This window comes from Drosophila innubila (genome assembly GCF_004354385.1).
Source record: "Drosophila innubila isolate TH190305 chromosome 3R unlocalized genomic scaffold, UK_Dinn_1.0 2_E_3R, whole genome shotgun sequence".
Taxonomy (NCBI): domain Eukaryota; kingdom Metazoa; phylum Arthropoda; class Insecta; order Diptera; family Drosophilidae; genus Drosophila; species Drosophila innubila.
Genome location: NW_022995380.1, coordinates 26,622,171 through 26,647,093, shown reverse-complemented (window position 1 = coordinate 26,647,093; position 24,923 = coordinate 26,622,171). Strand labels below are relative to the sequence as shown.

At 36.5% G+C, this 24,923-nt stretch overlaps 4 protein-coding genes across 4 annotated transcripts in view; 2 read left to right on the top strand and 2 right to left on the bottom strand.

Moving 5' to 3' along the window:
* Positions 1–27: 27 nt before the first annotated feature.
* On the top strand, positions 28–2,297 carry LOC117791045. The gene is made up of 10 exons (XM_034630673.1): positions 28–188; positions 251–360; positions 414–564; positions 630–813; positions 874–1,388; positions 1,449–1,585; positions 1,648–1,837; positions 1,898–1,945; positions 2,011–2,119; positions 2,184–2,297. The coding sequence occupies exons 1-10, from the start codon at positions 62–64 to the stop codon at positions 2,239–2,241; spliced, it is 1,629 nt and encodes a 542-aa protein (XP_034486564.1). The 5' UTR covers positions 28–61; the 3' UTR covers positions 2,242–2,297.
* Positions 2,298–2,432: 135 nt separating this feature from the next.
* Positions 2,433–4,329, bottom strand: LOC117789494. The gene is made up of 3 exons (XM_034628524.1): positions 4,062–4,329; positions 3,667–3,764; positions 2,433–3,608 (listed from the first exon to the last, which is right to left on the bottom strand). Exons 1-3 carry the CDS (start codon positions 4,327–4,329, stop codon positions 2,433–2,435), a joined length of 1,542 nt encoding a protein of 513 aa, XP_034484415.1.
* Positions 4,330–5,108: 779 nt separating this feature from the next.
* The window catches only part of LOC117789561 (transcription factor SOX-4), a 31,429-nt gene continuing 11,614 nt past the window's right edge, over positions 5,109–24,923 (bottom strand). Inside the window, exons 2-4 of the mRNA XM_034628591.1 lie at positions 23,910–24,056; positions 21,238–22,682; positions 5,109–5,140 (exon numbers count right to left, since the gene is read on the bottom strand). Of these exons, the coding sequence (XP_034484482.1) occupies positions 21,317–22,682; positions 23,910–24,056 (1,513 nt within the window). The 3' untranslated portion in view covers positions 5,109–5,140; positions 21,238–21,316. The remainder of the gene's footprint in view (positions 5,141–21,237; positions 22,683–23,909; positions 24,057–24,923) is intronic.
* LOC117789563 (putative uncharacterized protein DDB_G0289263) lies at positions 6,097–12,660 on the top strand. Its single transcript, XM_034628595.1, has 5 exons — positions 6,097–6,495; positions 10,370–10,894; positions 11,518–11,605; positions 11,686–11,947; positions 12,076–12,660. Exons 1-4 carry the CDS (start codon positions 6,366–6,368, stop codon positions 11,879–11,881), a joined length of 939 nt encoding a protein of 312 aa, XP_034484486.1. The 5' UTR covers positions 6,097–6,365; the 3' UTR covers positions 11,882–11,947; positions 12,076–12,660.

The window sequence follows — 24,923 nt, the reverse complement described above, 5'->3', positions numbered from 1 at the left end:
GAAAACAAATCATATTAAAACTGTAACAAAAAACTGGAATACGACTATAAAATAAATTTAAATGGTGGAAAAAGCTTTATTTTCTGGTGCCATCGAGCGTCTGACAACTTTACCATGGCGACAATTATTCTATATGTTTTATATAGAACCAATTGTATTTACACTGATATTTTCGCACCTGCTGTCAGGTAAGACAACATTAAAAAGAATGCATGTGTTATGAGAACTATTTGATTCTTTTGGATTATAGGCACTATTATGCGAAATGAGATTATGTATCAAACGTGCAAGGTTATCTTTCATTACAATGAAACCGATTGCAGACAGTTGGATAATAAAGAAGCGGGCCCTGAGATACACGTATGTAATTTGTTGGCAGATGGAAAATTATTTAAATTTCATTAGGATTGCAGGCCATTGAAACTGATATACAGTCATATGTCGCCGATATGTTTCTGAGTCGCACGTTGCTGGAGAGCATTGTTCCAGCCATATGTGGATTGTTTTCCGGATCGTGGTCGGATCACTATGGCCGCAAGCCGTTGCTCATTGTCTCAATGATTGGTACTTAGAAATGAATTCTTTATAATTTTTAATATATTAATATCAATTTAAAAATTATCTCACAGGTTTTACAGGCTCTGCTGTGATAACGACCATCATTTGTGCTCTATCCAGATCTTATGATATCAATCCCTGGTGGTATACACTGGCAGCAGTTCCTCACTCTTTCCTGGGTGGCATGTGCGTCTTTTCAGTGGCCGCCTTTTGTTTCTTATCGGACATAACAGATATTAAAACAAGACCATACAGGTGGGCAGTTACTATTTAAGGGACTCTCTCCCATATTAACGATTTAGCCATGTCTTTCAGAATGATATTCATGGAAATGCTGATCTTTGTAGCCATCAGCAGTGGTTCCTTACTATCCAGTTACGTGTATGCAGCTACAAATGCTGCTATAACCCAGGGAATTTCTGCATCCCTTATTACAATAGTTACAGTGTATATCGTATGCTATTTGCCAGAGAGCTTGCACATTCGACTGGAACAGGATGTGCGGGAGAAGGACGAGAATAAAGTACACAGTTCAGTCTGCGATAACCAACTGAAATGTGTTACTAGTGATTGTTCTAATAAACTGACGAGCGATGAAAAGATTGAGTTGGGAAAAGTGCATTTGGATGAGAAAATAGAAACTAAACAAAGGAGTCCTGAGGAGTCAAAAGAGAAGACTGAGACGGAGACGGATTCAAATAAGGCTACGCTCTTTAGCCTGACACACTTAAAGGAAATGTTGGTAACTTGCTGCAAGCCACGTGAACATCAAGCACGTGGCATCATTTGGCTTGTGACTTTGACCATGTTTATGACCATGTTCGTATTGGGTAAGTTTAACAGATGTCACATATGATGGGCTTATATATTTTTAATGCCAATTTCTATAGATGGTGTTATGACAGTGATGTATTTGTTTGTGCGTCAAAAGTTCCATTGGTCCGTCAGAGAGTTTACATTCTTTGAAACTGTTGGTCAGCTGGTGCCCATGCTGGGGGCTTTAATAGGTTTTCTTATATTACGCAAGGTAATTGTAAATTACACACCTAAACTTTTAAAAAATCATGCTTATTAAATATATATTTATAGGTATTTGGCTTATCTGTAGTCGTGTTGGCATTATTGTCGCTACTCTCGGAAATATTAAGCAATCTCGTTAAGGGTTTTGCCGAGTTACCTTGGCACATGTATCTATCGATTGCTTTGGGAGTATTCCGATCTATCGGAGGGCCAATGTGTCGCACCATTGTCTCCAACATAGTTCCTGCTTCGGATTTGGGTAAGCATTACAAATCAAGTTCATTAGAGCTCTATATAATTATTAATTAATTATTTGCAGGTAAAATATTCTCCATCAAAAATGTGCTACAATCATTTGCGCCTTTTGGTATGCTAACTTTTCATATGATTAATGCTTAAAATATTAAGTTAAAATGTGTTTTATTTCTATAGTTGCTGCACCGCTTTATACTTTTATCTACCAACGTTCTTTGACCTTTTGTCCGGGTCTATTCAACTTTCTTAGTGCGGCACTGTTTTTAGTGGCATTCGTGGCCATTGGGTGAGTTATTGACACATTTTTGAGCATAATACAAATATTGACTCATTTTTATCAAATTTTACAGCTGCGTTCTGCGCATTAAACTTAAACACAAGCAGCATTATGCCGATTTACTAAAGTGATTAGATCTATTTTACATCTATACTTATGAAAAAGTACAAATAAATTTGAATACGGAAATTTTAAAACAAAAAAGTAAGAAATTCAAGGCTAATCTAACACAAAGGAAACTGTAGTGCTCAAACCGTGCAAGATTTATTGAAGTGCTTCAAATTGACAATATGAGTATATAATAAATGTTGCCGAATTACGCTTATACTATGAGAACATTGTTAGGATTCATCCGACGCAAGTGCCACTGTATATAGAGACCTTCAATGAGCAGGACGAACAGACTCAACAATATACCCGTTGCATAGAATTGAAAGGGCACAGTAAAGTATTCCAGAGGCAATGTCACTTGGGTTGGAGGCTCATATGGCGTTTGTCGTATTAACTTGGCTCTCTTCAATTGCTGTAATCCCAGTCGCATCCATTTCTCCTGGAGACCTGTTTCGCGTGCTTGACCGATGAACCTTTTTAAAGCAAATGTATAGGGAATATCCGGATGTATAGGTAGCCTTAAATGAAGCTCCACGCTGCACAACGGTTCGGATGCCAATTTTAGTTTGGGTTGCCGCAGACGCTTCTGAATAAACTCGAATTGGACCCATCTGTGAGTTTCTAATATGTAGACATAGCTGTCGTTTAGGCTGTTCAAATGATGATCGAGTGTACTCTGGTCTACAAAAATCATGCGATCAAATAAAGCACGAGGCAGCGAGTCAATTTGCAAAACTTTTTCAATCTGAACTGTAGAAGTCATGATGCTTATGTTATTGGCCACAAACGAGTCAATGTCAACAATCTCAGGCATATTAAAGCCAAGAGTAATAGCCGTTGTAACAGCGCTTCCAAATATGCTTATGGTCAACAAACTGTAGAGTAACGAACAAATCATCATGATCTTTTCTGATCGGCTCATGCGACGAATCACTCTATTATGGACTGCCAGTCCCCAGGAAAGTTCAAATGCTTCGAAAATAAGTAGGCACAGTGGCATACGGGGATTAGTTAATCGCTTGATCACAGCATTGACCATAAAGTAAAAAATAAAAAACCCTGTCATGGACAAATTTCCCCAGAGACGTGGTACATAATTCCGAAAGGACACTTTACGTTCATAAGGCACGACCAGACAAAATTTTGTTGATGTTACCCAGGGACTATAAAGGCTCAGATTAGTATTCGATACCAGATTCGCGCCGATATCAATACTTTTCTCGCCTATACGGCACTGTGTGCTATCGGGACAATAATCTTCACTTGACATCTGTAGAATTTGCATAGTTCCTTTGGCAAAGCGCAAAAATTCGCATATCATTATGCCCGTTTGACCACCAAGGCTAACATTGTCTCCGGTTAAGTCACGCTGCTCCGTAGAATTGTACTGAAAACAGTGCTTTACAATTGATGGAAGTTAGACAATGATTTAAAACAGAACTTACCACAAATGCATATGGTGGACTCTGGAAAACAGCAATTGATGCTTGATACTCATTCAAAAATCCGATTTTGGCGTACTTTAAAGTGTTTATATGCCATTCTGTAATTCGAAATATGAGCATAGTAGATCTGACCACATAACCCCATAGTTCATAGTCATTGTTGCGTTTGAAAAACAGTATTGGGTTAAGTAATTTGATTTTCGAGCACCAGCTAAAAAAGGCTTCTATTGAATCAGTTGTTGGTGAAAAGCCATCTTTTGACTTGTATACAAACAGTACCGGAAGTAGATTTTTTTCACTCAATGTTTTCTGAACCACCCTGAGTATAGGATCTTGTATGCCACTGAAGAGAACCACCGCTAAATTGCGTATTCCAATAATATTATGAAATACACCTGTTTCGGAGCCTGCAACAATCACCGGACGTCCAAAAGTCTCCATTATGCGATGCTCAATCGAAGGGGTAATTTTAGATTCTCCTTCTCCAACATCCAAGTCTCCAACGAATGTGATAAAGCTCTTGTAGTGCATGAAATCATCATATTTCGATATTATTCGAAGTATATGTTCATGCTCGTTATTTTTTTCCACTACGGGTTTTAGCTGGCCAATAACCGCGGCCAGATTCCAGCAGCACCAAAGATAGAGGCTAACACACCTCATGGTCACAGTTGCTCAACTGTTATCCTGGCCATGCAGGTTACCTGGTTTTATGCCCTGCCTTCCTTGTTTGCTCAGTTATTAAATGACATTAATGTGAGAGTCCAACTTATCCCCAGCGTGGCATCAAATATTGTAGGCCATAAAATGTAATTGTTCACTCAGTCAGAATGTGACGTACAAGATTCACAAACTGACCTTGTCATCGAAAACCTAACATTTAAAGCTTCCACATTTATCCTAATGGTTTTGCTAACAGCATATATATTAGAGTGAGTTTTTTTTCGCGACAAAGCGGGTATGAAAATCGTAATCTACAATAAATTCTAAGATGAATTACCCAAGAAACTATGGGTCTAAAATCAATATTGAGCTTTGTGCATTTTTTTACTCCATACAAATTGACCATATGTAATTTATTATGGCATACAAAGACTTAAATAGTATTGAAAATAGGCGTTGTAGTTGAAAATTCCATTATGGACAATTTGAGCCAAATAAAACAAATGGCAAAAGAGTGTTTACGGCAAGATTAAATTTTGCTCACTGGCTTGTATCTTTTAAAGTTATAAAATATTCAAAACTAAATATTGATTGCCCTGGGGCTCACTATTTGGCTTTTGCCCATATGTTATTAAATTAATATTTAATATGCCCAATGCCAAAAGCTGTAAGCTTAATTTGGTAATTTGAATCGCCAATTTACAAATGCTTTAATTGATAATTAATGAACAATTTCTATGTTTGAAATAAATCAATTGATAATACTAGGCAACAAATTCAAAAGAAAAAAGTCCAAATTATTTGCCTAGTGAAATTGTTTGATATTGCAATACAAATTAATGAAATTGATGCATGCTGCAAAATCAGGTAATATTATTAATGTACTCTAACAATTTCATAACAAAACAGGCATACAAATTAAAGGCACTAACAAATCTCTAACTGCTAAAATGTTATTTGTTTATTGTGTATGTATTTACATATATTTCAGTCGAATATTCGATGGACTTTCTAGGTCGTTAACCGCTTTCCCAAACCGCGAATCATAATTTCGAAATATCAAATTACGCATTGAATATTCGTATACTCGTAGGAGTGGAAGTTCAAACAAACCGCACAAATAAGCACAGTCTATGTCATCAGAATGCTTTTCATAGGTTGCTTTAAATTGTTTGTGATATTAAAGTTGCGACAACTTGCAGGACATGAACATTTGGTTGAACTTGTTTTGGGCAAATATATGACTGCATGGCGAGTGTGTGGTGCCATGGTTTGAGTACTACGAGGACCTGGTTCTGGACCTTAGAGACTTTATGGGCGTGACATGGTGCGTGCCAATGTGGCAAGCAAACAGACAACTTTAAACGCTGTTGACGGAAGTATCCGATCTTCCGGGTCAAGATTGATGGCTGTTTTAGTGCAACAGTTGAGTTTAAAGCTCCATTAAACGAATTGTCAACCCAGCGCGCATACACCATCATTTACGGGAATTAAGGATTAACAGTAAAAAAAAAGCGAATACCCAAAGAACATGCAATTGTTGGCGAAGGTCAAGTTCAGCATTTAGCATTTAGCATACGAGCACAAGTTGCAGCAAATGACAGAAGTGGCGACCGCGGCATAAAATGAGCAGTCCTTAGTATAACGTTACGTAGTGTAACGTTAACATAGGACGTAAGGTACGCTCTCTCACTCTCGCTCGCTCTCTTTTTCTTGCTCTCTTTTTGCTGTGGTATAAAATGGCAGTGGCTGTGTCAGTGACAGTCAGTTTGCTGCAGACAACGCGACGATTCGGAACAGTTGCCGAGCAGCTTTTGAGCAGCGCTTTTCATCCTTGTCGCTCGTTCGCATTCACATTCACGTTCGCGTTATCGTTTGCTCCTTCGCTTAACGGTTATTTGTGCATTTTTTGGAAACTGCTTTTTAGCAGTGACGCTAAAATGCCGTCGCTGCGTTTCGCATAGTTTACAGAGTTAAAAAACCAAAATTAATAAAACTTAACATATCAGATATCAAAGAACAACAACAATTTGAACATGTTTTGGATTTTACGTCGCACGGGCGCTGCCAATTTTTTCAATTCCTTGAACAACAATTGCAGCTTCAGCAAAAACAATGGAAATGGAGGCGCCGGCGGCAATGGCAACCACAGCAACAACACACAGGGTAAGTTCAGCCTGCAGGTGGCAATTACATTATTATATTTCGACACAAGACCATAATTGATTAGGTTGCCTAATTAGTGAAACATGACTCGACACAAATGTGCTCAAATTGACGTTGAACTTCTCTAATCACAGTGGACCAAGAAACATAAGACTTGAATTGACCAGACGCCATTGTGCTCGAAAATCCATATAAATTAAAAATGTTGTTTGTACGAATACTCAGACTGCCATGTTAAATGATTTCGACATACAAGGATAAGCCATTTTATTTTCATAAACTTTACTACAGACTAGGGCTGCAAAAACATCGATACTCTTAAGCATCGACATGTATAATTATAATTAAAAATATACACATACAGTGATTGCAAAACACACATTTGCGACTAACTGTATATCTATTTTAATTACTCACTGAATTTATAAAAATCAGTGAATCGGCTTTTGATATTTCTAAAGTCAATTTTCAAAATAATCGATGTTTTTGCACCTCTTCTACAGATGCCAAAAATATACCTTTGGCATCTAATAGCCTATTTCCACGACAGCACATTTGGCACATTCGACGCCATTTTCATCATTCGGCCCGAATGTTGACTTCATTTCAGTACAAAATCCGAATGATCATTTTGGCTCATTCATAATGAATGTTAAGATTTTTTGACATCCGCCCAGACGAATTTCAGTATTTTTTATCGAGCAAGCCATGTTTATCGATAAGCTCGTTAAAAAAGCAATTATCACCTTATCAAGCTGTTTTCTTCAATAAAAGCCAAATAAATCCAATTATAATATCAAAATAAATATTGAAATGTTGTTATTGTCAGCATTTTATAATTTTTGCACAGAAACCGAACAGCTTATGAATGTCAAAAAGTTTCACATTTGGTCGTGGAAAGCCAAAAATGTGCCACATTCAAATGTGAGCAAATGTGGCAAATGTGAATTGTCGTGGAAATAGCCTATAACATAATACTCCACCTTGTGGACTTTTATCAGAATCAGTTAATTAAAATTCCCATAATGGTCTGAGCATTACATAATATATAACAATATATTTTATATATACACTCATATACTCAAGTACGCACTTATTCGTATTGTTTGCACAAAATCCTCTGGCATATGGCGAGCTGTCGATGCCCGATGGAAAAATGCTAGGATGCTGAAGTAAAGCAAATACGAGTAACCTATCTTAATAATAAGCTCGTCCTTATGGCTGTTGTTACGTACGTATGCATGTGTGCCTATGTGTATATGTGTGTATGTGTCCATGTGTGAGCGTCTTAAACGTGCCACGGATGCGACTGTCGAAAAAAACACTTTAGGCGTTGTCCCAAGATGCTTTTGTCTAAGCGCTAAGACTTGCGCCAGTTTCAACGCCAGGAAATCGTGATAAAGTGAAAAGCAAAAGGATGCCCAGGAAAGCAAAGGCTCGTGATAACAGTACTACTGTTGTTGTAGCTAACAATTGGTATTCATACACATGTCTCCGCATAGAAATGTACTACAGTTCGACAGACAAACGACTTAAATTATCTATTTAATTAACAAATGGCTTTATTTATTGAGTGACAGCTTGCAAGTCTAAATTTAATGGAAACGCAATAATTAAAGAAATTGTTTCTACAAATATTTGAGTTCTTTAATCAAGTCAAAAAAAAATCAATTGCATTAAAATTTAGTTGCAGTTGGCTATAACAATTTTAAATCCAAAAAAAAAAACGTTTAAAAAATGTATATTGAATTACTAATTAGTTTGCTTAAAAAACAAAAGCGAATTGCTAATTTATTCAGTTCGTAATGGAATTAATGGATAAAATTGATTCCACTCTTTTGGCATAAAAAATTCCACAAAAATATTTACATTTCCGCTCAATCAAAAAAAAATAGCTGAACTAATTAGTAAAAAATATTTGATTAACGTGGAATTTTTAAAATATTAAATATTTACATTTTATTAATTTAATTTGGTGAGCACATGTTCACTAATTAAACCAATATTTTAATGGGAATCCTTTTAGCCATTTACACACACTGGCAGACAGTTACAGATACTTGCAAAATTTATTATGCAAATGTAACATATGTCAGCAGCATTAACCGATAATTATGACAGCCATTTGTCAACGATAATTATATGGGAAGAACATAAGTGTGTGTGTGTACTGTTTGCAATTCAACGCAATTCTATAAAAGCAAATTAACACACAATTATGCGTGTGTGTATGTGTGTGTTGGTTGTGTATATGTTTCTAGGCAATTAGTTTTGACTCACTTAAAAACTGCAAACATTTAAAGGCTATTCCACTTTTGCGCTTTTATTAGTTGCTAATGCGAAAAACTTTAGTTGCAGACAGAGAAGAAAGAATGCTGTAAAACTATAATAATAAATCATATTTTTGGCGCATTTCGATTTGGCACGCTATGGTTGAAAAAATGGCCAATATTCTATATGGCATGGCAAATTATTGCGCGTTTATCTGGCGTATTAATAAGCCCGCCCGACGGGTCGGCCAGACTGACTGCCTGCTGTTGGCCATGATTTATGTTTATGTAGCCCAACAAGTTGTCAGCCGCCAGCGCATCATTTGTAATAATTTGTGTTCGTAATCCGCAAGTACATTGCGAAAACTTTATCTTTGAATTTTTGTTTGAATCCTGAGTCGAAACTAAACTAAATGTTCCTTGGTCTGCGCTTTATTTTTATTACTTTTGATGCCATAAATTTCAATCTGTGCATAGAAAAGGCAGGAGGCACATCCACAAAAACACACCCACATATCATATAGTTAAATGCCTGGGCGCAGGATTTCTTGTTGCATACTTTTTGGCGCGTTGCACACACATTTTAGCTATAAAATTCAGTTTTATTTCGCTTTACGGGCTGGCGCGCCTTTTCACAGCAATACATACATATTTTTTGCATTCGCCCGCAGCTTATAGAATGTGACATTTGTGTGTGTGAGTGTGTGGGTGTGTGTGTTTGGGTGTGAGTGTGTTAAAGTGGGTGGGTGCTAACATGCTTTGTTTTTAATATTCATGCTCGCCTTTATTTGCCTCGCTTTGCTTTGGCTGCAACATCAGAGCGTAGCACAAACAAACAAAGTGAATAACCTTTGGCCTTTTCATTTTATCTATGTACATGTACATACGCATACAATGTCGTGATTAACTTGCTAATCAAACAGTGTCGGCTTGTGTGCTTTTAGTTCTCGTTTAATCTAATGTACTTCGATAAATTCATGGTAACACACGATTGAATGTATCTTAATCAATTTTTCGAAATGCCATTAACAATTTGAGAGCCATTTGATATTACAAGTCTACCTTTTCATTTGGTAATGAAAGCTTGAAAGTAAACTTGGCCAAATAAATTGCGGTTATGGGCAAACGTTATGCCATAAATTTGGATCGTAAATAAAGCCTTTATAGAACTTTATAGGCAGCGACTATTTGTTGTAATCCTTAACACACACACACACACTGATACACACTCACACACACATACATATTGACAATGGGCACAATAAATCTTATTTTATCACTTCACGGCTCAAGGACTGTCGGCAAAACTTTTGTATTGCACGGACGTAAGATAAAACCTGAGCATCAAAACAAAAGCTGAAGGCTGAACACAAAGGCAGCCATAAATTGTCAGCTGCAGTGGAAAAACACATTTTTTAATTTCGATGTTGCAAAAAGTTTTCTAAAGAAAGGACACACACACATTGTGACATGTCTGCGATATTGAAAGAAAGCAGGCGAAAGTGTGAGGCAGTAAATTAAAGCTGTGGCAATTATGGCCCCCAAAATGTTTCCCCAAATTGGTGGCACTAATGAAATTCCTCTTTGTATTGTTATTCACACAGACAAATACGTAAAACGGCCGCCCCGCAAGGCGTATGGCAGACTTAGTGCCGAGGCCGATGATGCCGTGTCACTGGGCCATAAAATCGATGATCCATTCGATGAGCTAGACGATTTTGAAATGATGGCACCTGGTGCCAGCAACAGCAACGGCAATGGTAACCACAACCACAACAGCAACACGAGCACGAACACGAACACCAACGGCAACAAGAACAGCAACAACCGTAACAACCATAACTCCAACGCCAACGCCAACAACAACAGCAATAGCAATAGCAACAACAACGGCAATGACGAGGCCAATGGCAATGAGAAGAGCCTGGAGCTGTTGCCATGTACGAACGATGATTGCCAGGGTAACTTTGTGGTGGAGAATGCATTATGTGAGCTGGGACTGTGCCAGGTTAAAGCCAAATCATCAAAGGAGCTGTCAGCGGGCAACATGTCCACATCCAAGCAGATTAACGAGAGCACAATAAGTCGCCTACACGCATTGGCCATGGCCGACGATGACGATGACTATGGTGAGTAGAAAATTGTTTCACCTGACATCCGGAGTACACTGAAAAAAAAGACCAACACCTAAAATCAAGAAAATTCATCTTAAATACTTTGTTTTTAAAATAAGAACATTTCAAAACCATATAACTAAGACTAAGAATATAATTCGAAAAAAATCAGAGTTCTTTATACAACAATAAAAATTTTGAATTGTTAGTAAAGTAAATATATGTTCTATTTCATATAAAACAAACAGTGGACAATTGGCGCCGGCTCAAATCCCACTCGTAAGAAATCAAAAATAACAATTATAAAATTAACAAGACAATAAAATATATATAAATCAAATTTTTAAAAAAGAAAATATATTTTAAAAATCATTTTTGACTTTTTTTATTTTTTGATTTTAGTTTAAAGAACATTTATTCTTAAAATAAGAACTTGATCTAATTTAAAATGTTTTAAAAACCAAGATGTGTTTGCTTAATAAAAGAATTTTATGTTCTAGACGCATTTTTTAGACAAAAATTCTTAGTTAGACCAAAATCTTGAATTTAAAACATTTTTTTTATCAGTGTAGTCATGATGTTGATGTTGCTGTTGATGCTGGTGTTGTTTCTTGCTCATGAGCATGTTCAAATTTCAGATGAATCGCTTACCTGTAATGTTTGTGATCGGTCCTTTCATTGCCATCGGCAGTTGGCTTCACATCAGCAAAAGAAACGACATTTTGGGTAATGAATTGTGCTTAATTTTGTAGTGAAATACTACTAACTAAAACTACTTACTGCCGTTTGTTGTCACACACACACAGCTGCAGTGGCTGCGATAGTTTGTTTCCCTCGCTGATGCTGCTGGAACATCACAAGGAGGAGTTTGAGCACTGGAGCGATGAGGAGATTGGCAGGCGAGTTTGTTGCCGTCGTAATCGATGCGATGACGACTACTTCACGGACACGGACTCCTACATCAGCGATGCGGAGAGCGAGGACCTGGAAAGGTTGTTGTAAACTTACAACAGCTGCACCTGAAGAGCAGCACAGCTGTGGCTGTCAGAGGGAAAGCGTGTGATGATGGTGCGTATACTTAACAACATTTCAACAGCCTCACAATTTTCACTGTACTTTAAATTGTTGCTTAAATCACCGAATATTTAACAATAACATATTGCAAAAATGTTGAACGAATTTCCATTGTGTTGCAGCCAAAGGCAAAGCCTTTGAAAGCTGGCATATTTGTGGCAACGTGCGGCGTCAATTGTAAGGACTTACGCTGACTGGATAACGACGTACCGGAAATAGCCGAGAGTACCGGGTACCGAGTGAATGTGGCCATAATGAAAATAGATTAAACCGGTTGACAAAAGCAGCTCCGCATAACAATGAAAAATGAGTGCTCGACCAGTCGCAAAAAGCTGCTGCAAAGTCAAGTTGACTTTGCTTCGACCCAGTATTAAATTGTATAAATGAGAAACCAAGCATATTGAACTTCTAGAGTTTTACAGCAGACCTTAAGCAATGGTCTTAAAACAATAAAAAAAAAAAAATACAAACACAAATTCATAGACAAGCATATATACAAATACTTGTACTTGTTTTTGTCTGTATATTTATAACAAATATTTGTGTAAAAAGAGCTATAACGAGAGCCGCAAAATGAATTCATATCATACAATGCATATGTGTCAACCAAAGTGAAACTATTATATTTATGTACGAATCTAAATGTGCATGTGACTAAGAAAACATGTATTTTTAAGTACTCAAATAAATACGTGTAAATCTTTCAATGTTTCCTTTTAATTTGTGTTAATATTTCAGCCAGAGTTTTATTCGCGTTTTCACTGTATTTTTGGCATTTATGTGCTCACGCCTAAATAAATAGAATAGAACGAGACACAATCAACAAGGGAAGGAACAGCACATAAAATATATAAAATCCCTAAGGACATTTGTTAAATTATTCAACGGGGCGAGCTAACTGTCCCCGTCATTAAAACTTGATTGACTTCATAAACTTGTCAGAGGAGCAAATCAACGTTGAGCACTGGCAAAACTTTTTCACTCCTTGAGGCTATTTTTCAATGTGAACAAACGCAAATGCAAATTGCTATCCGCTTCTAAATTATTTGCGAGAATCGACTTCAAAATGCGTCAGGTAAGTCAATTTACCAACTAAGGTAAGTTCATTGTGCTTTTATGGATAGCGTCGAGTCTATTTTCACAAAATGATAATTTATTCGTCTTAAATATGCAACTATATTAATAGATGGGAAAGGCATTTCATTACTATAAAAATTATGCAAATTGACATTAATTGACAAAAGGTTTAATTACAAATAAAGTAAAAATAATGGTTAGCCAACAAATGTTAAGAAAGATTGGCAATGTCTATAGAACAAGTTGTAAGTCATTATCCAAATAGTAAAACGTAAATGTTGACTCTCTTTGTCCTGTTGGCAAATATAAATAACCGGAAACATAGATTGAGATGGAGGGATAAATGTTTATCTCAGTTTTTTTTAGCTTTTTTTTTAGCTTTTTTTTAATAAATGTGTAAACATATTTGGGTGTAAGTAAACATCCGGTTTCATAAGCTAGATAAATTTAAAATGTCAGCGATGCAAGCTGTTACATGGATTAGTCAAAGCTTTCAGGACAAAAAGGACTAGAACTGGCATATTCATTTGACGTAATTCATATCCTGATTGCACAAAGGGACTGGCTGACATGTTTTTGATTGATGCGTGTAATACCAGCAAAGTCCCTCTCGGTTGATATGCAAAACGGGCGCTGTATGAGCTGGCTCCAAATTCAGGAACAGACGGATCCAACCAAGTGTCCTGCTGCGGACAGCTCATTTGACAATTTGATAGATGCAGGCGCATAAAAACCTTATGCGATTTACTTGTTCTCTCGTAACGGACACACAAAAACATTGAGTGACAAACTGGCCAGAGAGGACAGAGCAAAAGCGTTGTACATTAAATTTCGTTTTGATTTTATTATGGCACTCGTAAACGCAGACATTTTATGCGTACATCATACGCACTGTTGGCCAGCCGGGCATTTACATAAATGTAAAAGCACAGCCAGTGGGCAACGGGACAGACAGTCAATTGTTTATGTATATCCGCATTTAAAGCAGCAATTCAAAAGCCAATTTACATATTTTGCATTAAATTGCCTTTTATTTTGGTCAACATATGCTCGACTGAAGTCTTTTAAGGACAGCTGTTCAGCTGCTGAAAACAATTTATTTGATATGTTGGAAAATATTTTAATCAAAAAATCAAACCGAAGCCAATAAAGGTTACGGTTTCGGTTCCGGTACGTTTCGAAACAACTATTTCGGTAATTGGTCATATTTCAGAATTCTTCTTTCGGTTTCGGTATCAGTACCGGTAAATAACGGTACACCAAATCAATCTTGAAACATTTTAAAATGATAAGGTGTCGATTTATAATAATTATGACATAAAAGTAAATATCTAGATCCAGAGGAATGACATTTTTTTATTGAATTTAATTAAATTTGAATGCAGAATAAATTAAGATGCCAATCCATGAACAAAATTACATTCCGCTTGAAAATCGGTACAGTTTTGCCAAAGTTATGACAGTTCGAAGTTGCTCAAGCCTTTGATCTAGCAACTTTACAAGCCAAAATATTTCTTAATTTTGACATGATTTTTTACAAAAAAATTAAAGGCCTCAGCATCAAGTTTAAAGTGTCGTTTTATACTAATAACGATATAAGGAGTTGATTAAAGGTAAAAACTTGAGATTTAAAATTTTGAATTTTCAAAATTTCAAAGGGGGGACCCTTACCACAATCGTGGAACCATGGCTATGATGGTCGAAAAATAATAAAATTTTCTAAATGCCAAAAATTTTAAATGCGATATGAATTTAGAGACCGAATCATGATCAAAATGGCATTTCGATTGAAAATCGGGTCAGTTTTCTTCGAGTTATGACAGTTGGAAGTTTGTCGACTCTATGACCTAGCAACTTTAGCACAACCGTACCGGTACCGGTTCAGTTCCGGTACTGAAAATGAAACGGTTAGTTTCGGCTAACGTTTCCGATACCGGTTACGTTGTCATTCCCTGATTTAAATTGTTGATTTTCATTCTAATATGATATGTCGTGATGTTATGTTACTGTAGACTCAGGGACAAGGTCAAGACGAGGTAAGGCTGACAGCTTGTGGCCGATTTCTGAGCCGCCCATTGTGGCAGGTTCTTACGGAAAATATATTAAAACCGCTGAAAAGAAAATCAGTCGGTAGACAGCCCGGAAAATGTTGCATTATTAAAATGCAGGTAAGTGATGAAAATGCAGGAGGCTCAAATGGCATTAAGCCGCTGACATGCTGCAAGGTGAATGCTGCATGTTGCATGCCAATCAGGCCACTTTGACAGCACGAAGCACGGTCAAAATTAAGTTTTCTTATTTGCCTGCAGAACGAGCAGAGACTGAGCCCTGTTTCGTGACTGGCGAACGGTGCTACAGCTATTTGCCATTAGCTAATTAAGCCCATGGCATCACAAAATTCTCTTCTTGCCACAAAAGAAAAAAAATAATAGTAATAATTACCATAGACAGAAGCCTCGACAAGCACCAGCAAAAAACTGCTGTAAAAGATGCAAAATATTTCACACTTAACACATAACACTTGGCAACATGAAAGGAAAAAGCTTAAAAGCTTTTCTCAAACCGCTAAAGGTTTATAAAAAATTCATTGTCGAGCAATTTATTAAACTGTAATATAGCCAACTCTTAAGTTAACGCATAGTTGTTGGCATAGTTTATACTTTGTACTTGAGGGAAATAACAAAGGGTTTGATTTTAGCATACTAGGGCAAAAGGTTATTTATATCAGTTTTTGTGAGTTAAATCCACTTTAATCTGTGCTTTAGAATTTAATAAATTTAATTGTAATGAATACCTTAATAAATTTCATTCTCTCTATGTTGTAAATAAACCCACAAGTTCTCTGGATATTTAATTAATGTTTTAATTAAATTTCAAGCACTGTAGGACTTAATGAGTTAATTAAAAAGTTGCTGACGAATCTCGACACAAACCACAGTCTACTTATAATATTTATAATAATGTCAATGATTATATTATATGCATATAATAAATTAGCAACTGAGTCGACAATTCCCAATTGAATAAATTGAAGAAAATTGTCTGAATTTAAACCGATGTACCTGGCAGGTTGTCAGTAAGAGTTTTAGTTTTTTTCGCTCTGTTTTTCCTTTATTGACATAGACAATCTGATAAAAAATTTCTAGATTTACTTCCACAGGAACTGACAAGCTGTTTTCTCTACCAAATATCTACGATTCCATGTGGGTGAGCAGTTCATATACCCATTATTTTGTACAAAAGTGAGCATATCACAAACACATATGATAGAAAAGTTAATCTTAATTAATTAGAAAATATATTTAATTATTTAGCTTTTATTATTATTTAATGTAAGTAGTTCTATCAATGGATCTTAATGTATCTCAAACAGAAACAGGGTATTTTTGAAGTTATTTACATTATTCGGCATTCATGACTGACAAATGCAGACGTGCTTCAAAGTTTAGACACATGGAGAACAACTTTGCCCAATCCATTACAAGCAAAAGTTAGTCAACGTTCATTGATGAACCCAACACACACACACACAGTCACACACACACAATCACACACGCACACACAATCACACCACCCACTCAAATGAGGAGCTGTGCGTGCTTCGACGTAGTTGTCGGATAATTGAAAACAAGGTAGCAAACCAGCTGCAAAAAATCGGTCAGGCAGTCGCTTTTACAGCTGATGAAATAGTTGATAACGATAAAGTTAACTTTACATTTTCATACGTATTTTCATTTAACAGTTTCTCTTGTCTACTTTACAAACTATAGTTTACGCTTAAGAAAGCACTTTTTATTAAATTTCTTTGTTCACGCTTTCATCAATAATAAAGTTGAAGTGTAATTTTTAACAAAGTCCTTTATTTAAGTTAAACTGACTTAAACTATTATCGTTTATCACAAAAGCTAAAGACATGAGATAAACGATAAGAAAAGTGATAAATCTTAACGATCCAACAATAATATTAAAATATAAAACTCCCAAAATCACAATGCGTACACTGATTTCATAGTTTTTTTTTTAATTATGAATTTTACAGCAAACCGCTTTCACAGCCTTTAACTATCATTGTATCATTAATAATATTAAGTATTTTACACGCGGAACTAATTAATTTGACATTTACAAGCTGTTTGTCCAGCTGGTAACTGACCGAACGAAGGACAGGAAGGAAAATGTGCATTTTTCAGCTCTTTTGTTATGGTTAATTTTCCGCTTATGCGTCAATTTTCCATTACGTAATTTGTGGCAAATGAGGTTAATTTTTTATCATTAAAATAACAACGGAGTTAAAACAATTAAAATTCCGATGCACTTTTAAGCATTTCCGTTTAATTAATGCGCATTTTAAACGGGATTATTTTAAGAAAGTTCTCAATTTCATTTTCTACTATGAAAATGTAAAATAAAATGATTGAGGAAGAGTAGTTGAAAACAATTATAAATTCTATTGACTGTATTAAATTGAAAAAATATATGTGGCACAATAAGTCCGTATTTATAAATACCTCCAGGGTATGTGCTGGTCTATACAATGGCATTTCTTCATTTGCATGTTTTTGGTTCGTTATTCAGCAGCCACATTACATATTTTGTCATTTTACTTTGCGCTTAGCGCATGACAGCAAAGTTATTGACAAATATCAATTTGATCCATGGCAACACCAAGGAGAGTAATGTTTTGGCCACAAGCAGTATTATATGATATAAGGATGGATAAGCACACAGTTGACTCTGACTGATGCTGATGGATGACAGGAGTCGAATCTCTGAGTTGACTTAGTTGATGGCAACAAGCTACAATGCCAAACAGCATTTAAATACTTAGTACGGATTAGAAAATTTTTTTTTAAATTTTAAATTTAAGAATATTAAATTTTTACGTATTAGCTACTTGTATTCGCTTATTAATTTCACTCGACTGAGGCATCGTCATGACACACAAGTACTCTCTCTAGTCTAATATTTATTAGTGCAATTTAGCTTAGCAGAAAGTTACTATAAATTTTCAAAGTGTGCTGCGAGCATTTATGGCAACACTCAGACCTTTAATGCGGCCGCCTGAAAGTATGCTGTAGTTATTTTAGGGGATGCCAAAGCGCAGCCACAAATTAACCAAATTTTGAAATTCAAATGAAATATCTGATTTTAGTTGTATTTCAAACTTTAATAACATGTCACCTTGTAAAATATTTAAAAACTTAATTAATAGAAAATTTGTCATAGAAATCGCCGGCACATTAAACATTTTGAATGTTGCCTATTACTGAACAAAATTTAAATTACGAATTTTTGTTGCATCCGTGCTAGTCGTATAATTTCAGTTGCTTTTTGCGCTTTCCCTTTTAAGTCATATTAAAAAATTGTAATACTTAAATTATCTCGACTCTGTTTTGGCCAACACAGCAGGCGTAAAACAACAAGCGAGCTTGTAACGAATCCAAAATACTCTTACTAGTTATTTAAGCCACACTTAACTTAAGTAGCGTAGTTGGATATGATCAAAGAGTAGCTGAACTAAAATGATTGCTAAGCATATTCGTTATTAAATCACAGATTCTCCATTGAAGAGCTTTTACGAGTCTGTCGCAGCTTTACAATCTTTGCAACTGTTTCATCTTATGAATTTTGCCATACACTCGAGTGGGTTGTAGAGTATACAAAAGGCAAGCGAAATTTCAATTTAGCCGAGACGTAGCGTAGCTGCTGTGGCTTTTACATTACATTTAACTTTTCTCGCCTTATATTTTATTCAAATGTTTTTCCCACAGATAAGTTGCCGCTGCTTGAGTGTCTGACGTTTTCACTTTGCTGCCGTAAAAATGCCAAAGAAAAAAGAGGAAAATTGTATGTTCCATTACCAAACGCCCGAATGCCCCGTCATTGTCCAAGGACCAACTTGACACGCTGTTTGTGCCATCGTTGTCCTGCCTCGTCCTGCCTCATCCTGCCTCGTCGCTTCTCCAATTTGAATTTTTATGCTTCACTATTTATGGGTCAACGACGTTGCGCAGCGCATCAAATGTGCGGCGTAAAATTCTCAATGACCATTAGGAGCATCTTCTAAACCCAATTTGAAATTTGCAAATATTTTTTCCTTTGTCTAAGTCCTGGGCAGGTGCTAGGTCCAAGCTGCTGGTCAGCCTAATGAGCAACCGAAATGCCATCAGTAAAGGGAAACCTTTAAGTGAATTTAAAGCGAGCTCACAAAAAGTTTTGACCTGGTTTAAGAGTCTAGAACTGTGTTCATTAATTGAGTTATTAAAGCACAAAGCACACTAAATTCCATTACGCATACGACCCGTTGCATGACCAGCAATATTAATACGGATGAGGATGAAACTGTGAATGAAGCTGACAAAAAGCCAAGCAAAGTTTTCCGTAAACATCGTTAGTTTTAATAACATTTACACAAAACCACAAAGTTCGCACGCAGTCAACAATATGGACTATGTTTGTCACGGCATAAATTAATCCAACCAAAACATTTGTTGCCCTCCTTCCACAATATTGCTCTGGCGTCACTTTAATCGGGATCTAGCACCTCCTAATTGACTTAAAGATGAACCAAGCTGCTCATTAAATAATAACTTGAAGACGCAAAACAACTGAAAATTATATAATCTTTGTTAAAGAAAAATTTTCCAAATCATTAAGAAAGCGTGAAGAAAATAAAGCAAATAATATAAGTAAATGTTGTATACAAATTATATATATATAAATAAACAAAGGCTTGGAAATGTGTTAATTTGACTTAGCAAAAGCGTTTGCCCAATTTGTTTTTTAACTTTCTAATTGTGTACACATTCACATGTACTTATTTCTTAAAAGTACTTTAAATTTTTTACACTCTTGCCAAAGTTAGTCCTATTTTAACTTTGTTAAAATATTTGTCACTCATTTACCAATTACAAAATTTTCTTGGCTTCATATAAAAATCTATTAAAATAATTTATCTCAGCATTTATTTAAGAGTCAAATGTAATGAGAGATTTCTTAGTCAATTTATGGTTAGAGTATTTGATAGCCAACATAAAAGCTGTACTTCAGCATCGGCCATTTTGTGTCTTGGCCATTTGCCATTGGTTTGGTTTGCTAATTCCCGTTTTCATTTGTTTTCTCGCTGTTTGGCCTGTTTGCGTTTCAATTAACAATAACTTGTTACATGCGCAAATTGAACTAAGCTTTAAAGAAGAAAAAAAAATGGAATATACATAAATAAATAAATAAATAAACGCGCTAAATGAAAAAAAAATCTGTCGACGTCGCCAGAGCTGCGTAAGATTTACATTTTGCGGCTTTATTTCCTTTTTCATTTGGTAAAAAAAAAAATGACTAAAAGAAAACAGTAAATGGCCCATTTGGGGGCTGGTGTTAATTTCATTGGAATTTATTTTGTTTTTTATGAAATTTGCAGGTGCTGTTACTGGCACACACACATGGCCAGATGTCAATATGTGTTGTGGTTTTGTGGGAAAATATATAAAAGGCATTCAAGAATTATTCGAAATATTTACCATAAACAAGGAAAATTAAATTTAAATACAGTTTAACAAAAGCAGCAAGTCATAAGATATTTTATAATTTATTAAATAGCTTTAAAATACAGTTTAACAGAAAATATTTAAAGTACAATATAATACATATAAGTTTAAGTATTGCATGAAATATAAATTTGCACAAAGAAAATACAGAATTTTAAATATTATTAAACTAAGTTCATCTAAAATAACTAACTTAAGTTTAGGTAAACTAACTAATTTAAATTGTTTACGCTTCAGATCAGCCAATAATTTATACTATAAGCGAATACTCATGTGTCTTTCTAAAGGAATTGAATTTGGGATTTGCAATTTGTGTCTATTCTAAGGAATAATTTAACAATATACACAAAGCATGGAAATGTTGCTTGTGGCGAAACTTAACAATCGTTTCAATCTATTCAATATAAAGTGTTCTCCCTCCGTTATCTCAATTGGAAATGTTTTCCATGTCATTGTGTTATTGTCGAATATTGCTTGTGCATTGCAAATGGATTGCTGAATTCGATAGAAGCTGCATTGATGATTCGCCCATAAACGAAAATCGCAGCGATTAGCTTAAATTGCACAATATGAACAAGTGACCCTGAAGCGGACACACAGATACACACACACACACAAATACGCACACACACAGGAGGTTAGTCCTAACAGACAATAAACCAATAAACGAAAGACATCGACTGTTCTATAAAGGTCAACAAGAAGGGAGAGAGTGGAGGACAAATGCGCCAATTTAAGTAGCTTAGGGATTCACATAAGTGCCCCAAAGATGATGATGCTGTTGCTGGTGCGTCAGCTGTTGTTGCTGCTGTGGATGTTGCTGCTGCGGATGTTGCTGTTGCTGCTGTTGTTGATGTTGTGAATGGGAATGAGAATGTGAATGCACCTGCAGCTCCTGTTGCGATGACGTCTCAGCCAGATTGGCATACTGTGCTGTGGCTGGATACCCGGCACTGTTCTGTGCCTGCGACGGGTAGCTCAGGTGGTCGTAGTAGGCGTTGGTAGGCGAGGCCAAGCAGTCAACGGGCTGGGAGCTGGCACTGGAGCAGGCCGAGGAGAGCGAGGCAGATGAGTTGAGTGGTGGCGAGTGGTGAGCACTCACAATCGTCGGCACATGATGCGTTATGGGCAACATTTGATCCATGAGATACTGGTCGATTTCCTTGGGATCAATGTCGGCGGCCGCCTTGCCCGGCGTGCCCAAGTAATTTAGCGCTCCATTGGCGTGTGACGCCGTTGCTGCCACAGATGTTGCAGCAGCCGAGGAAGCTGAAGTTGCAGCTGAAGTTGAAGCTGAAAAGTTGCCCGTCGCCATTGCATAGCCATAGTTGGAGTAGCTGCCACGTGTGGCACTGCTGCCATAACCATAGCCATTGATGCTCTCCAGAAAATCCATCTCCTGCACACTGCCTGCCACCGCCCCCGCCCCCGCTGCCTGCGCATTATAGTTAAGCTCGCCGAGCGCTATATATTCCCGTCCAGCATCCAGCAGTACGCCGTAATCATTGCTGCCGGACACGGCCACGGTGACACTGCTCGGCTCGCTCAGCTGGCGCAGCAGCAGGCTGGAGTTGGGCAGCGACGCCAGCGGCTGCTTGGTGGCGCCACTGTAGGGCGTGGCAGGCGGCGTCAGCGAGGACAGTGAACTGGCCGTGGAGCAGGGCGAGTCGAGCAGTCCGCGCTCCGTCTCGCTGCCCAAGGACAGACCCTGCTCCAATAAGCTGGCTGCGCAGGCGCTGTTCAAGGACTTCATGAATGCCTCATTGCTGAACACATCCGGACTGGAGCTGCTGGCGTGGCAGAGTTGCCCATTGGCGCTGCTTGCAACATTGTTGCTGCTGTTGTTGTTGTTGTTATTGGCCTTTGTCGCTCGCCGCTGTCCATTTGTAGAGGAGGAGGAGGAGGAGACATTGCTGCGTCTTTGGGCTGTGCTTGTTGCTGTTGCATCTGTTGATGTTGCAGCTGCTGCAGCTGCCTCCGTTTGTTGCATGATGCGCGCCTTTTTGCGCCTCGGCTGATACTTGTAGTCGGGATGCTCCTGCTTATGCGTCATGCGCAACTTTTCCGCAAACTCCATGAACGGCTTCTTATCACTATCCTTCAGATTTCTGCGAAGCATAAGTAAACAAAATGAAGACGCAAAAACGCTTTAATTTATTGTCTGTGCCAGTGAAATGTTCAGTTATTTATTGGCCTACAAATTGCTTAAAGTCATTGGCAACCAACTGACTGACAAGCGGTGCGGCCTTCTAATTAAACTGAGGCGGATGCTTCGCATCTTCTTATCAGCTCATTCTCAACACACAAGCTCTTATCTCTTGATGCTTCTTGCGCTGAACTGTGAATTTTTAATTTCAAAACTCACAATATTTTATTACAAACAATATGAAGTTGCCGACGCAACGGCGACTTAAAATTCTTCTCTTAAGTTGAAGTTGAAATGCGCAGTGAAAACAGAGTTTCTTTTAGATAAAGTACAAAATCATCAGAAAGTAAATGGAAGTTGAAAATGTTTTACAAAGTTTTGGAAATGGTACCATACAAATGTCCATGTTTAACTTTTTAAAGCTGTCAAAACAGTTACTTCTGTAATATATACTATACATTAAATAATGGTATATTATCCAATAGATAGTGTACACGTATATACTTTTAAAATTTCAAGACTATGGCAAAAATAAAATTTGTGAGTCTCTTAAAAAAAACCTCAAGTAACAACAAAGTTATTTATACTAAACAAGTTGAAGATATTTCTGAAATTGATATAAATTTTTTTCAAGTTTGAAATAAAATTAAATATGACAATGTTTTGTACTAGAAACAAGTACATTTTGAGATTAGTTCAAGATTTTTGATGTTGCGGTTCTTCACATAAAAAAACTTAAAGAATCCCAGAAAAATCACATTTTAAGATTTGCAAATTGGAAATAAGATTTTTAAAACCGTTTGTGCACAGAAAAAAAAAATCATTTTAAATTTAAAGTTAAAAATTCTTGATTTTAGCAATTAAAATGGCAACGATATTAAAATGTCAATATTAAAAAAGATAAAGAAGCTTAAATTATAATGTTTGATCTAACTGAAAAACAAATTTCACAGAACCCCAAAAATTCGAATAATGTTGAGAAAAATCAAGCTTGATTTAAGTATTTTTTACTTGGTTTAAAAGAATTCGGGATTACCGTACTTCTGACACCGCATTAAATTAATTAATGAATCCCGGATTTTTTTTTATATATCAAATTAAATACGGACAACTTGTTTTTTTTTTTTTTGAGTGTATCCATATTTGTGAACCTAAATAAATGTGATCTTAATTACAATCGTATACTCACTTCCATAGCTTTCCCAATGACTTGCTCAGCTCGGAGTTCTGCAGGTGAGGATATTGCTTTGACATGACCCGACGAGCTGCCTGAGCCCAGACCATAAATGCATTCATTGGCCGCTTGATGTGCTCCTTTTTGCGATCGGAGGGCGCTCTGGAAGCAAACAACAAATGAAATATTTAAATGAATTTTTCCATAAACTGAAATCCTGCTGCTAGTCCGTTGTGTTGACCACTTTTCACTTGACATTAATTACGAACAGGCGTTGGAGCACTTTGCTGCTGCTGTTACCAGCCGCCGGCAATGTGAAATTCGCGAATTATGTCAAACTGAAAATTGCAATTAAAACTTTTATTTGTCAGGGGGAAAAATACCGACAACTTTACCGAAGGCTAAAAAAGTTCAAGATTGCAGACGAAACTTTTTATGAAAAAAATTTAACAAAAGAAAAAAAACATCAAAAGAAACAGGAAGATATCAAGTGGATCCTTTTTCTGGACTCCAAAACGATTAAACATGAATCTGAAAAAATTGTTCAGTATTCATATCAACAGAAAATCCAAGAAATGTTTTTTAATGTCTTTGATTGTTATCTGCTCATAACTAATTACAATTTATTGATATTGTGTATCCTGTGTGCATTTGCAGTTATGTTCAATTAATGATAAAGTTTTGATATGCTTTTAATAATTTATTACTAGGAAAATCAGAATATTACTATCTCATGTTCCATTGCTGACACTATAGCAGAAAAATGACAGTCAGCTTTCATTTCTCATACCTTTCCTGTCTTGTTCTTCAGAAATTCAAATGAATAGACTAGGCACATGATAATTTCATGCCCCTTGAGTCTACAAAACGTTCTCTGTCTCTTATGGCAATCAAACATTGGCACACATACAAACAAGGACACATATCCAATCGGCACTGCGCAAAATGTAATTTGTATGTACAAAGGAGCTCACAATTTTTGCTCACAGTGCACAATGCAAATTTTCGTTTTTTTTATATTAATTTATA